The sequence below is a fragment of the Mytilus galloprovincialis genome, chromosome 3, assembly GCF_965363235.1.
Source record: "Mytilus galloprovincialis chromosome 3, xbMytGall1.hap1.1, whole genome shotgun sequence".
In the NCBI taxonomy this organism is placed as follows: domain Eukaryota; kingdom Metazoa; phylum Mollusca; class Bivalvia; order Mytilida; family Mytilidae; genus Mytilus; species Mytilus galloprovincialis.
Window position 1 is genome coordinate 7,566,459 of NC_134840.1, and position 15,532 is coordinate 7,581,990.

The following is a 15,532-nucleotide window of genomic DNA, read 5'->3' on the forward strand; positions in this document are numbered from 1 at the left end:
CAGAACAGGCAACATTATTTGGATAAGATATAAACTGCACTTGAAATAAATTTGTGCAAATTAAGACCATAATATTTAATTTGAGCTAATTTTATCCTAATATTTGAAAACCATGTTTCCTTCAATAGACCTGCTGTTGATGCAATTTTCAGCAATAGTGCTTTATTAATGTTCATTTTTCCCCACCATACCTTAATATGAAATTATTCAAACTACTCTTCTAATCTTTCCATATGAGTGATTTCCATCACTTTGATTTTCATAGTATTTTGTTAGTGTATACATGTACATCAAATACTGGTTTTATGACATCATATTATAATTATTTGGACTAGTGATTGTAGGGCCCCATGTGAGCTGTGGTGTAGTGGGTAGTGCATCAGACTACTAACACAAATAGGTTCCTGGTTCAATTCCCATTCCGGGATGAAAATTTCAGGGACTGAATTGGGGGTCTCATTGGGGGGTTCTGATTCCGGATCCTTACTGTTTTGTAAGATTCCTGTATCCTGCTTACTCTATGAACGCAAGCAGTTCTCATTTTTTGGTAATTTCCTGTGTCCTGCTTGACTTCATTTCCCATTTTCATGGCACAATAATTTGACTTTCATGTGTCAAGTTTACAAAAAATCTTCAATCCTGCATCACGCTTAGACCCCAATGAGACCCACTGAATTTTCGGCTCTCTCTTTACACCATTTGTGAGTATGGTCTTGAGGAAATGATGATAGTCCAGAAACTTTTTTGATGAAATTTTTATCCCACTTTTAGTGGATAGACATGATAGATGGACTCAGACTTCCTCTTAAATTCACTGCAGCCTACAAAACTTTCTATAATCCACCCTGGTACTGAATAATCATTCTACACAAGTTATTCACGACATGGTTTATTCATCTCTGAAGGTAATATTTACTTTAAAACAGTTAAAAATCAGAATTAATTGTGATTTTTAGGGCATTATGCAAATGAGATTGTAGCAAAAAATAGACTTTGTTGAACAGAGCCTAAGATATATTTTTGATTTTGCATTGTTTTCTGGCATAAATGTGTGGTCTTTTTGGCAGTTATTCACTTTAAATATTTACAGAGGAATAAGGTCTATAGAATTTACCTTGTAACTCAATTTCAAAAATGTTAAATCAAGTGCTGGATTCCCCAGCATGGATTCCCCAGCACTTTTGATCTTGTAGCATACTTAATGAATAATTGACATTTTCCATTGAGGTGTACAACCTTAAATAGAATTGATTTCCATCATGACCATATGCAACATTTGAGACCAATTTTACACAAATATTCCTGCTCTTCTCATCCTTTGCTTTCATGGGGGAGAAATGAAATATCATAAATATACTGTGTATCTAGACTCTAGTTGTCTTATTCTTTCAAAATTATATATTTCTGAAACCAATCCACTGTTGTCATGGTTGTGTTAATTCTGAATCTATTACTGACCATTATTGATATACTGTAAAAGCAGAAATTTTCGTGAAGGATTTAATATCGTTTATTTCGTTGAAAGAATATATCCACGAAACTAAAACCTCCACGAAAATTTAACCTACATATAATATCACTTCCATTTACTGGAAACCACGAAATTAAATCCCCTTGAAATCTTATATAAAGACAAAACTACGAAATTTGAACCCCACGAAAATTAATGTTTCTACAGTACATATATATTTAGAAAGAGTAATGTTTGGTATGATGGACACTGGTTTATTTAGAAAGAGATTTTTGAACTTACCTGAATAAACAGACATATATCATGGTATATAACTTTGTACCTTATTTGTTATCAATTATCCCTAATTTTTCAATAGTTTGACCTTTTGTGTCAGACATTAAAAGGGTTAATGTTTTATACATGAAAGTAATTTTACTGTCACCTTATTGTACTAAAGGTTATAGATTAGATGAAGTACATTGTATCTTGATCTCTGTTAGACTGTTAGACATTTAAAGTCCAGATATTGTTAAATTAATTCACCTAATTTGACTTTCATTTTAAAAATCAAGATTTTGTCCTATTTACCAAATGTTCATTTTTATGCTTGATGGTGAATTCATGTTCATGGACAAGAGCCATTTCTTTTGTTTTCATATGCTTAGGACTGAGGACATAATCTGATAAACCATTATCTGTTTGTCATATTCCAGAGTTATGGCTAGGACTGAGGACATAATCTGATAAACCATTATCTGTTTGTCATATTCCAGAGTTATGGCTAGGACTGAGGACATAATCTGATAAACCATTATCTGTTTGTCATATTCCAGAGTTATGGTAGCCTTATCTTTTCAATTGAGACAACTTAACCAGGATTTTCCCCAAAAAACACTTTTACATTACTGTTGAAATTGATTAACCCTTTACTCCATAATGACGCCTTTTGACGCCTGTTTAGTGCCTCAGTTAAAACATTCTCCTACGAAAAATCTGTATCAGACTTAATAAAAATTTGTGTCTCATTTAAAAAGGATATTCATGAGAATATATATATACCACTGGAATTTCATTGATGAAATATTTGTTTTCCCAATGCATTGAGACCTTAAACCTGACAATTTTTTTAATATTGAAAAAATTCTATGCGAATCAATTGTAAAAAAAAAAATTCTATTAAGGAAAGGGTTAACATGGTTAAAGGAAGTTATAATTTTCTAGAGATGTGGAAGGTATATTAAAATATTTAGGTTATATTTTTACATACATCATGTACATGAATGTTGTGCACCAGTTTTTATACGACCGCAAAAATTTTAATTTTTTGGTCGTATATTGCTATCACGTTGGCGTCGTCGTCCTGTGTCGTCGTCGTCCGAATACTTTTAGTTTTCGCACTCTAACTTTAGTAAAAGTGAATAGAAATCAATGAAATTTTAACACAAGGTTTATGACCACAAAAGGAAGGTTGGGATTGATTTTGGGAGTTTTGGTCCCAACATTTTAGGAATTAGGGGCCAAAAAGGGCCCAAATAAGCATTTTCTTGGTTTTCGCACTATAACTTTAGTTTAAGTAAATAGAAATCAATGAAATTTAAACACAAGGTTTATGACCACAAAAGGAAGGTTGGGATTGATTTTTGGAGTGGAGGTCACAACAGTTTATGAATTAGGGACCAAAAAGGGGCCCAAATAAGCATCATTTTTGGTTTTTGCACCATAACTTTAGTATAAGTAAATAGAAATCTATGAAATTTAAACACAAGGTTTATGACCATAAAAGGAAGGTTGGGTTTGATTTTGGGAGTTTTGGTCCCAACAGTTTAGGAATAAGGGGCCCAAAGGGTCCAAAATTGAACTTTGTGTGATTTCATCAAAAATTGAATAATTGGGGTTCTTTGATATGCCGAATCTAACTATGTATGTAGATTCTTATTTTTTGGTCCCGTTTTCAAATTGGTCTACATTAAGGTCCAAAGGGTCCAAAATTAAACTTAGTTTGATTTTAACAAAAATTGAATCCTTGGGGTTCTTTGATATGCTGAATTTAAAAATGTACTTAGATTTTTAATTATTGGCCTAGTTTTCAAGTTGGTCCAAATGGGGGTCCAAAATTAAACTTTGTTTGATTTCATCAAAAATTGAATAAATGGGTTCTTTGATATGCCAAATCTAACTGTATGTAGATTCTTAATTTTTGGTCCAGTTTTCAAATTGGTCTACATTAAGGTCCAAAGGGTCCAAAATTAAACTAAGTTTGATTTTTACAAAAATGAAATTCTTGGGCTTATTTGATATGCTTTATCTAAACATGTACTTTGATTTTTGATTATGGGTCCAGTTTTCAAGTTGGTCCAAATCAGGATTCCATATCAAGTATTGTGCAATAGCAAGAAATTTTCAATTGCACAGTATTGCACAATAGCAAGAAATATCTAATTGCACAATATTGTGCAATAGCAATTAATTTTCAATTTGAGTTATCTTTCTTTGTATAGAATAGTAGTTTATGATATATGTTGGAAATTTGCCAGACATGACTATGATGTCATTTTCTATTTTTATTTGCCAATAACTTTATGTAAATAACTTCATTGGAAATTTGCCAATATAAAATGTTGCTGATGAAGCTTTTTTTCCTTATCTTATCTAAAATGTTTTTAGATAATGTATGTTGGACATTTGCCAGACATGACTATGATGTCATTTTCTATTTTTATTTGCCAATAACTTTATGTAAATAACTTCATTGGAAATTTGCCAATATAAAATGTTGCTGATGAAGTTTTTTTTTCCTTATCTTATCTAAAATATTTTTAGATAATATATGTTGGAAATTTGCCAGACATGACTATGATGTCATTTTCTATTTTTATTTGCCAATAACTTTATGTAAATAATTCATTGGAAATTTGCCAATATAAAATGTTGCTGATGAAGCTTTTTTTCCTTATCTTTTCTAAAATGTTTTTAAATAATGTATGTTGGAAATTTGCCAGACATGACTATCATGTCATTTTCTATTTTTATAATTTTCTGATGTATTTAAATGAGTGTTTATGGTTGCAAAGTCCATTTAAAATTTGAATTGAGATGATGATGATGATGGAGTGGCTTGACATTTGTTTTGTGTAAAAAACCCATATAATGTCAAAAATTTGATCACAATCCAAATTCAGAGCTGTATCACGCTTAAATGTTTTGTCCATACCTGCCCCAACTGTTCAGGGATCGACCTCTGCGGTCGTATAAAGCTTCGCCCTGCGGAGCACCTGGTTTTTCTTAGTTTGTAGTTTGATGAAATTTTACCAGAAGGTTCAATACCACTAAAGGAAGGTTGGGATTGATTTTCAGGGTTATCATGGTTATATGGTACAAGAAGTTTAGTAATAAAAAATGAATAAGGGGTCAAAAACAAAGATTTTTTAGCACAGTATTTGGGCAATAGCAGAGTATTGCACACTACATGCATGACATGTACATGTAGCAAGAAATCTTCAATTGAAAATAATTTAAAGTCTTACAATTTTGGAGGTTCTAACCTTGTATTTCTAAGTTGGATAATGGACTTCATTTTTGAATTGGCCTACATTTGTACATTGAGGTCCAAAGGGTCCAAAATCAAAAAACTTTGTTTGATTTCATCAAAAACTGAATTATTGCGGCTCTAATGATATGCCTATAAATTTTTCATTTTGTGCCCAAGAGTGTTTTGAAACTTTTCAAATAAGTCCATATTGTAGGTTTGAAGGGCTTGATTTCGACTAACATTGAATATTTTGTGTTTTTTTTTTACATGCTGAATCTAACTATGTTGTTAGATTTTGGTATCAGACCTTACTCATGTTACTAGTTAAATTAGATGTCCCATTTAAATTTTTAAGATCTTTGGCCACATTTATTTTGTGTCAGAAATCTATCATGTCTATATTTTGTAAAAAAATTGATCACAATCCTAATTTAGACAGTATCAAGCTTGAATATTGTGTCCAAATTTGCAACAACTGTTCAGGGTTCAACCTCTGCGGTCGTGTGAGACTGCGTTCGATGAAACATTTTATTAGTTTTTTTTTTTTTTTTTTTTTTTGCTTTAACACTACTGTCCCAGGTTAGAGGGAGGGTTTATCACTTACAAGCATATTGAACCCTGTCATTTGTGCTGTTTCCAATTCATGATAGTATAGTTATTATAGTATTATATATCCTTTATACTTCTGGCACAATCAGAGTTTGACATCTGCACTACATGGACTAATAATGATAAAAATGTTCCCATATCAGTAAATTATCAACAATTATCTCATTACCTTATAAGGTGGGTAACACTATATATGTAGTAAGCATCCTTTATTGAGGACAGGGTCTGTTACCTAACGTCAGTCTACTCTGGTTATCTTATCTTGATACATGGATGCACACAAGTCATTTCAGTGACCATGACTTTGTAATTTGATGGTCATATATATCAAGAAGTCTTCTCTATCTAGAGGATATATGTGTAATGTTTTATACCAACTTTGCATCTGATAATGAACATTTTGTACATTTGTGATTTAATTGGTTAAATAATGGTCACATATTTTAATCTTAAGGTAAGACTTAAAGCCAGTTTCAGCATCTAAAGGGGGGTAATTGATATTAGAAGAAATATTCTACTCAAGAAATCATATAGTTTCTACAAGAACTTTTTTCAGTCCCTAATTTCTGTCATTTCTATCAAAAAATTAATACAGTGTACTGATTGTTCATGGTTTTTTTATTATTAATTTAAACCATGAAAATATAGTATCATTTAACTTGCCCTAGTCTTCAGGAGTTTGGTCTAAAAATAAAAAAAAATCATGTCCTATTTATTAACATATGACAATGTATGAGCATGCTACAAATAGAAAATACCTATTAAAAGTATGATTCATTTCATTATTAAAATTAAAGCTAAAATATTGTTTATCATGCAGCATGTGAGCATGTTTGACAGAAAAGTATGATTTTAAAATGTTCAGAATACGGCCGTTTTCTTTTTTTCTTGTATACAAAATGTATATATATACAAACCTCATCCTTGTATTTCAAGTATATTTTAATTGATAACTATATATAGATGAGTTGTTTCAATGAAGTGGTCCTGTTAAAAGTATTCCACTTTAAATGATTATAATGATACATGTTATATACCGGTATATATACATGTGTAAATTCCTAATATGATATGATAACTGTTTAGTATAATTTAAACATTAACAAAAAGCTGTATATATATATATATATATATATATATAAAAGTCTATAAAAACGACCAACCAGCAAATTTACTATGTACCGGATCGTCTAGAATAGGCGATACTATGCAGATAAGGAAAAAATTATATCAGTCTAAAGATTTGCACAACGGTACTGATATAAGATGTTATAATACGAAAATGTTGTTATTAAATCGTGCTGACATATACTAGAACACACCCGCGAAATCGCGGGCATTCAGAGCGTAGTTAAAAGTATGTAAAGTGTTGTTGGAAGAATTTTGTAAAATATTGAATGACTGGAGAATTTCAGCAAATGTATCATAAGTCATAGGTTATTGGGGACAGGAAAATGTTTTTTTTTTATCCCTCCTCCTTCATTTCTAAAATTCCCAATTTTTGGTTTTCTATCAATTTCAATATGAACATACATTTAGTATGTTATGAACATTTAAGTAAGGAACCTGTAATTCAGTGGTTGTCGTTTGTTTATGTACGTGTTACATATTTGTTTTTCGTTCATTTTTTGTACATAAATATGGCCGCTAGTTTTCTCGTTTGAATTGTTTTACATCGTCATTTCGGGGCCTTTTAAAGCTGAGTATGCGGTATGGGATTTGCTCGTTGTTGAAGGCCGTACGGTGACCCATAGTTGTTAATTTCTGTGTCATTTTTGTCTCTTGTGGAGAGTTGTCTCAACTTGGCAATCATACCACATCTTTTTCTGTTGTTGAATGGTAATAAATGAATTCTGTAAAAGATTTAATGACTGGAGAATTTCAGAAAAGGTATCAAAAGTTCACATGAATAATTTTAGCGCTTATCTGTATATTATGAACATTCATTACTATATAAATAAAGTGTATTTACTTTAAATTCCAAGTTTACTAATCGATCCATGGTGGTCAATTGATATAGTATACAGACCCTCTCCATTTAATAAACTCTGTGACCGCCGTGGATAGTAAACTTGAAAATGATAGCAGATAGAATTAAAATACACTTTATTCGTAGTATTTGTATGTTCAAAGTATACAGAAAAACGAATTAAAATACACTTTATTCGTAGTATATGTATGTTCAAAGTATACAGAAAAACGCAAACCGGAAGTTTAATCTGACTTAAAATTTCGTCCAATGACGGGACAATATCCGGATGCCTTTTTTCTCGTTTTTCTCCCAAAATAACTCAATCTGAATAATCATATAAATGGATGACAAATGCGACTATGCACTGTACCTATAGGACACAGAGCCATGTTGATTAATTTATTGTGGAAAGGAGAGAAGCGACACCCAAAATGAGGTCTTCTCGTTTAATAGTATAGATATATATATATAAGGTAAACTTAGGTGATATATATTTTACAGGATGAAAATAGAGTCATACTTTGTTAACATGACTTCACATTTATATCCTGTGAAGGATACACACTGTATATATATAATAAACATAAGTAATTGTCTGACATCTTATGTGTACATCACATTATTCGTAAAGTTGGTGTATTATACACTAGGATAGGAATACTTGCATATTGAAAATTTTCATGTTGGTGAGTGGATTATTGATGTAATCATGTTGATTTGAAAATAAATAGTGTTGATTCCAAACTGGTTTGGATGAGGTCTTAAGTAATACAGACATTCTTATTTTTTGTGATAAAATATATATATAGCAAATACATCCCTTGCAGAGCTTAATTATGTTGAGAGGGAGGACAGGGGTAAGGGAGACAGGGAGAAAGGGGGTAGAAGAAAGGAGAAAGGGGGTGGGAGAACGGGGGTAGGAGAAAGGAGAGGAAGACTGGGAGAAAGGAGAAAAAATAAAATATCTCTCTTTTTAAAAAATGATCTAATATTTCAAGAAAAAATATCTCAAAAGAAGATGTTTTATTCTAATGGGAGAAAGGAGAACAGGGGTAGGAGAAAGGAGAAGAGGGGTGGGAGAAGGGAGAAGGGTACCCCCTGTCCTCCCCCTCTATGTTGTATCCAGTGGTTTTATTTGATTGTATGGAGTCTACAATGGTCAGAGGGCAAGTTTTAAAAAAAGGGGGATATTTAAACCCAGGGTCCATGAGTGTTTGTTCTTGTAATTATGAAGGTCTGAACACTAAATTGTTCTTCCTTTACATATAGCATTTCTGTCAAATTTTTTCAGGAGTTATAATATTTAGTATCTGACTTTATATGAGCATGCTACACTGTGTGGTACCTATCTCTAAACTGTGTGGTACCTATCACATAGCTCTAAACTGTGTGGTACCTATCACATAGCTCAGCTAAACTGTGTGGTACCTATCACATAGCTCAACTGTGTGGTACCTATCACATAGCTCAGCTAAACTGTGTGGTACCTATCACATAGCTCTAAACTGTGTGGTACCTATCACATAGCTCTAAACTGTGTGGTACCTATCACATAGCTCAACAACTGGCTTTATATGAGCATGCTAAACTGTGTGGTACCTATCACATAGCTCAACAACTTCCTTTATATGAGCATGCTAAACTGTGTGGTACCTATCACATAGCTCAACAACTTCCTTTATATGAGCATGCTAAACTGTGTGGTACCTATCACATAGCTCAACAACTGGCTTTATATGAGCATGCTAAACTGTGTGGTACCTATCACATAACTCAACAACTGGCTTTATATGAGCATGCTAAACTGTGTGGTACCTATCACATAGCTCAACACTTTCCTTTATATGAGCATGCTAAACTGTGTGGTACCTATCACATAGCTCAACAACTGGCTTTATATGAGCATGCTAAACTGTGTGGTACCTATCACATAGCTCAACAACTGGCTTTATATGAGCATGCTAAACTGTGTGGTACCTATCACATTTATAGCTCAACAACTGCCTTTTTACACCTGAACATGATAAAATTTAAATACTCATATTTTTTTGCACAATATGACAATGTATGAAATTTAAGTCACATTTGATTCCGGAACTACAAATCAGAGCTTTCTGAAATATGTTATCCACATTCATTTGTGCATGCTGTACAGTGAGTTTTGTTAACATACATTGCTCTCCAACTTCCTGTTATATAGGTTTTTGTAATTGGTTAAATCAGGAGCGTAATTAGTGGGCAGGCAGTTCAAATTGTTTTTTGTCTTTTACACAATCTCAGTGGAATTAGGGGGAAGGATATGGGGGCTGCGCCTGGAGTCGCAAACCTCTGAATTTCAAAAGGAAAAACCCAAACTTTTCTATGATGGAGACTTTGATAGTAGGGGGAGGTCTTGTACCTCCTTACCAAATCCTACCCCAATGAATTGTCTTTGATAAAAAAAATTGATTGTAAGAAAATTATTTAGTATATTTTTCTCATTTCTAGGAAGAACAGATGTCTAATGATAATGATTTAGAAACAAATGATATTGAAACAAAAGATGTACCCAAGGAAAAGATTATTAATATGAGTACTTCAGGTGAACACCAGGAACTACAACATGCCAGCGACATGTCTGGGGATTCCTACACCAGTGCTATTAGAGTAGATGTATGTATTTAATCATAGAATTAAGGTGGTACCTAACACTACAAGGAGATAACTAAAATCAGCTTAATGTTTTAATTATGTTGTGTTGATAAGGGAATATTAAGCAGCTCATTGATCAAAATTAGTGTTTGTCAAACTGCTATATAACCATTGTAATTTTTCTAATAAAATAGTTGTTTCAAATTTTTTGAAATTTTCATATTTTTGTCAAAGGGTCAAAGTAAATACTTTGTCAAAATTTTATGAAAATTAAACAAGCCAAATTAATTTTAATGAAGGTGTTGGGTACCACCTTAAATGTTTGTTTGGGTGTCCAGTTTGTAATGAGCCATATATTATTTATCCTGTGTATGTTTAATCATGATTAAGTCTAGTATGGTATGTATGGTAAAATCATGATTAAGGCCAGTATTTGTTGTATTGTAAATCATGGTGAAGTACAGTATTGCATGTATGGTAAATTATGATTAAGTTTAGTATGGCATGAATGGTTATTATTATGATTAAGTTTAGTATGGCATGTATGGTAAATCATGATTAATTATAAAAAAGAATATGTGGTATGATTGCCAATGAGACAGCTCTCCACAAGAGACCAAATGACACAAAAATTATCAACTATAGGTCACCATACAGCCTTCAACAATAAGCAAAGCCCATACTTCATAGTCAGCTATAAAAAGGCCCTGAAATGACAAGTGTAAAATAATTCAAACAAGAAAAATAGCGGCCTAATTTATCATGTTTATGTATAAAAAATGAATGAAAAACAAATATGTAACATATCAACAAACGACAACCACTGAATTACAGGCTCCTGACTTTGGTTAGGCACATACAAACATTAAACTAATATATGTAGCTTCCCATACTTCCGTTCAATTTCAACATCTAAAACCTGATAATCATTGAACTTACTGACAAAATTCTGTATTTTCGTGCTATTGATTATTTCTGACTCACAGAATAAATCACCCTTTTGAAATTAACACTTGGATTCACAACTTTACTGGGAGACATGGAAGGTAGAGTAATTAACATTAATTGTGTCACAGTATTGTCTTCATGGGTTAAATATGCAATTATATATATATATATATATATATATATATATATTTGAGGAGGCAAAAGATGTGTATTATAATTATATTTCCCTCATTGTTTTGACAGATTGCGGATTTGGACGGAGAAGACAGTTTAAATCTGACTACTACAACGCTACGACGCTGTAAACAACAAATACTGAGACCTTATTGGAGACTTCTTCTGTTAGTGAGTAGGTGTAAAGATTATAAAAAATATGTAGCTTGTGACAAGACAGAGAAACAATATGATACTCAAGAGTAAGATTTTACTTGTCCATTAAATCTTGTCTTGATTTTTTTATTAGTTATTAGTGGCTTTGAACTAGCTGTCAGATAACTGTGAGTACTCTCAGATCTGTTCATTGTGTCTTTTTGTGTCGGGATGTATAAGTACCGGGCCACGTCCACTTGTATATTTGTCCATCTGATGAGTTAAGCCATTTTCAATTGATTTTTATAGTTCGTTCTTATGTTGTACTGTTATACCACTGTCCCAGGTTAGGGGGAGGGTTGGGATCCCGCTAACATGTTTAACCCCGCCACATTATTTATGTATGTGCCTGTCCCAAGTCAGGAGCCTGTAATTCAGTGGTTGTTGTTTGTTTATGTGTTACATATTTGTTTTTCGTTCATTTTTTTACATAAATAAGGCCGTTAGTTTTCTCGTTTGAATTGTTTTACATTGTCTTATCGGGGCCTTTTATAGCTGACTATGTGGTATGGGCTTTGCTCATTGTTGAAGGCCGTACGGTGATCTATAGTTTTTAATGTCTGTGTCATTTTGGTCTTTTGTGGATAGTTGTCTCATTGGCAATCATACCACATCTTCTTTTTTTATATTGAGTCGACAGTCATTCAGTGAATAAAGTATTTTTTTATAGTTTCTCATCTTTTTTTTTTCAAAATATATGGTACATACATGACATATATTCAAGTTCCTATTGCCAATGGTACATGTATTCAAGTCTTCCATTTCCAATAGTACATGTATTCAAGTCTCCATTGCAAATAGTACATGTATTCAAGTCTCCATTTCCAATAGTACATGTATTCAAGTCTCCATTGCCAATGGCACATGTATTCAAGTCTTTATTACAACCGTACATGTATTTCAGTTTCCATTGCCATACAACTTCACTCAAAAGCATCATGTAACAAATTGTTAATGATTAGTAATAAAATTTTACATGGTTTAAGTAGATGATTTTTCATGTTTTGTAAATTGAAGAAAAAAACAAATTATTTTCATAAGTTTCGAATTTTTCAAATCTATAAATTTTAACAGTCTTTGTAATATTTGAGATTCAATCGATTTCACTAATGTTAGAAACATGTCTTATGCATAGTATGTATTGTTTCAGATAGGATGGCGGGGTTTTGGTCGTGAGTCTATAAACTCCGGCAGCAAAGTATACTCGCTGTTGAACACTATTTATCCCGTATTTATTGTACTATTGTTGTGGTATGTTTATATCTATGAGATTGTTGCCTGTCAGTGGAAACTTAATGTAAAGAAAGATACCAAAAGTGTAAGTGTTACTCAGGCATTGGAATATAAGTACACAATTGTAAGAAGTCTTAGAGTCAGTGTATAATCAAAAACATGCATCATTACAATAACATAGATGATCATCTGAAAGGTCACTAGTAACTTTTCAATAAAGAAAAGTAGATCAACATATTGATTTCATATCACTTATAGATAGAAATGTAAATTACAATGAGGTTATGTAGAAGAAATCATGTCTGGGTTACAAAATAATTAGGCCCGGTTTCAATGATGAGCTTTTAAAGAAGTACACACCAACTGAGAGAATGCAAGGAATAAACAATATTTCTTTGTGCACTGAAAGGTCATTGAAAACTATTTAGTGATCTTAATGCAAACTCAGAATGTTCACCTGACATACAATTTTTCTGCTAATGTTCATTGAATACTTCAAAAAGAACACATTTTGTTGTATTTTGTTGTTATTGTTAATTAAGTATATTTGTTCAATATGTAATTATTTACATTTTTCAACACCATTACTCACTTGTTTCATTGTGCTAAACATTCATCCTGTCCCCTTAATGTGTTTTAAACTAATGAGCTCTTCAAGTGTGTCATTACATGTTACATGTATGGTGACCATAAGATCATTACACATCATTAATAAACTGTCTTAAGATTATCAGTTGATCATCTAAAATTAATGTGAATTCACCTGGGCTCAAAGTCGTAAAACTTTAGTTCACACTTCATACAGTTCCAAATGTGAGCTTGAAACACCAATTCCAGTACTTTCATGACTTTAATTGGTTGATTTCTCAGTCTGAGTACTATGATTAAGATGTTTTTAAGACCACAAGGCCAAGTACTTTGAAGAGGAAGGAAATGAACATTTAGATTTCTAAAATTGTTGCAAATGCAGTAGGGCTAATTAAGGCCCTTTGATAATTACTGATGAACACAATTCTTTCCCTTATATCATTGTATTCATGAAGATCAATTATAGAATCACAGAATTATCTGTTATATTGATAGCTTCATTTTTATGCCCCATTTATGGGGCATTATGTTTTCTGGTCTGTGCTTCCCTTCTTCCATCTGTTCGTTTGTTCAATCAATCGTCTGTTCATCCGTCTGTCCTGCTGCAGGTTAAAGTTTTTGGTCAAGATAGTTTTTGATGAAGTTGAAGTCCCTATCAACTTGAAACTTAGTACACATGTTCATTATGAAATAACCTTTGTAGTATTATTGCCAAGTTAGAGTTTTGACCACTATTTTATGGTCCACTGAACATAGAAAGTGATAGTGCGATTGGGGCATCTGTGTTCTATGGACACATTCTAGTTGCTGATTTTCCTAAACAGTACATGCATAAACTACTTGCCGCTGGATGTTTTAAAGCAACAAAGAAATGAAGAATCACTCTTTTTGCTGAAAAATCCAAAAAAAATATCATTTATTAGTCATGTTGATGAAAGTGAAAAAATAAATAATTATAAACTTAAGGTTTGATATATTAATGCATTAGTGATATAAATTCTGGAAAATCATTTAAATATCCAATGCAGTCAAAATAAGTTAAAAAAATGTATGTCAGTAATTATGAACTTTTGTTTCAGATATTACAGACAACAACAGCAGCGATAACCACTATATCTGTAAATTCTACACATGAGTATCAACCATTAGCTACGTACAGTCCTGCAGACCTTATACTACAGAATCTCAGTCATTCCAAACGATCCCTCCCGCCAGAGGCTTGTGAACATGTCATCACAACATATGTTATACCAAATATTTTACATTTTGTTGCCTTTATTATGGGCTTTGTACATTACAGAATACAAGAAAATGAACAGTTGTATGCCATTATGGAGAAGGTCAGTTTTAGTTCAATTTATTTGCTTCACAATGATTGAAACATGGGTATATAGATTAACTCAAACAAGTTGGCTAATCCAGTCCACCTCCCTCCATCCTTGACAGATTAATCCAAAATTTGTAGATTCAATATTGCACTGGTCATCAGAAGCCACCCTACTGATAATTCATCATTCTTGAACAATGAAGCACTTGTAGTTTATTTAGTTTGGATTTGAAAAAAATGGCTGCATCCAGTATAACAAACAAATTTGTGATAAATTTCAAATTTCTGCCTTTAAACACTTTTAATATGTTGCTGAATATTGTCCTTTGTTTTGGGGTAAAGACTCTGCAAGTCACCATAATTTTTCACGTTTTTCAACTCACACATGGTCTATGCAAGGTGCATTTTGACTGGATGCAGCCCATTATAGCTGCAACCAATAGAAATTCATATTTAGTAGATCATGAATTCTGGCTTCATCATCCAAAGGTGGAGACAAGTGAACTGGATTATAATCCTTGTTGGCTATCAAAGATAATTTGTACAGTACAAGACATTTTATTCAATAACCTAAAAAAATATTTTGTGGTGAATACCATATTTTATACTGTTAACATTGAACTGATGGAAATTGAGCAAACCAGAATTCCTTCATAGCAGGTTATTTTTTGTAAGAGTACAGCAAAATAATGTTAGAACAAAGTTTTGAAAGTATAAGTGCTTGAATTAATTTGGGTGTATTAACCTGTATGATATAATTTTTATAATGCATGAATTTTTATGTCACTGATATACTGCACACTTTTTATTGTCAACACACGTCTGTTATATTTGATAAGCATAACTAACATAACATTCAGGTGGCACTAGTGT

At 32.2% G+C, this 15,532-nt stretch overlaps 1 protein-coding gene across 5 annotated transcripts in view; it reads left to right on the forward strand.

Moving 5' to 3' along the window:
* LOC143067088 (uncharacterized) overlaps nt 1-15,532 on the forward strand; it is a 45,475-nt gene that overhangs the window by 17,445 nt on the left and 12,498 nt on the right. For 2 of the 5 annotated variants that reach the window (XM_076240120.1, XM_076240123.1), the window contains exons 2-5: nt 10,051-10,215; nt 11,386-11,487; nt 12,662-12,829; nt 14,412-14,672. In XM_076240120.1, coding sequence (XP_076096235.1) covers nt 10,051-10,215; nt 11,386-11,487; nt 12,662-12,829; nt 14,412-14,672 — 696 coding nt within the window. Of the gene's footprint in view, nt 1-5,807; nt 6,046-8,122; nt 8,250-10,050; nt 10,216-11,385; nt 11,488-12,661; nt 12,830-14,411; nt 14,673-15,532 lie in introns of those variants that run through there. The other 3 variants (XM_076240121.1, XM_076240122.1, XM_076240124.1) reach the window with 3 other exon arrangements.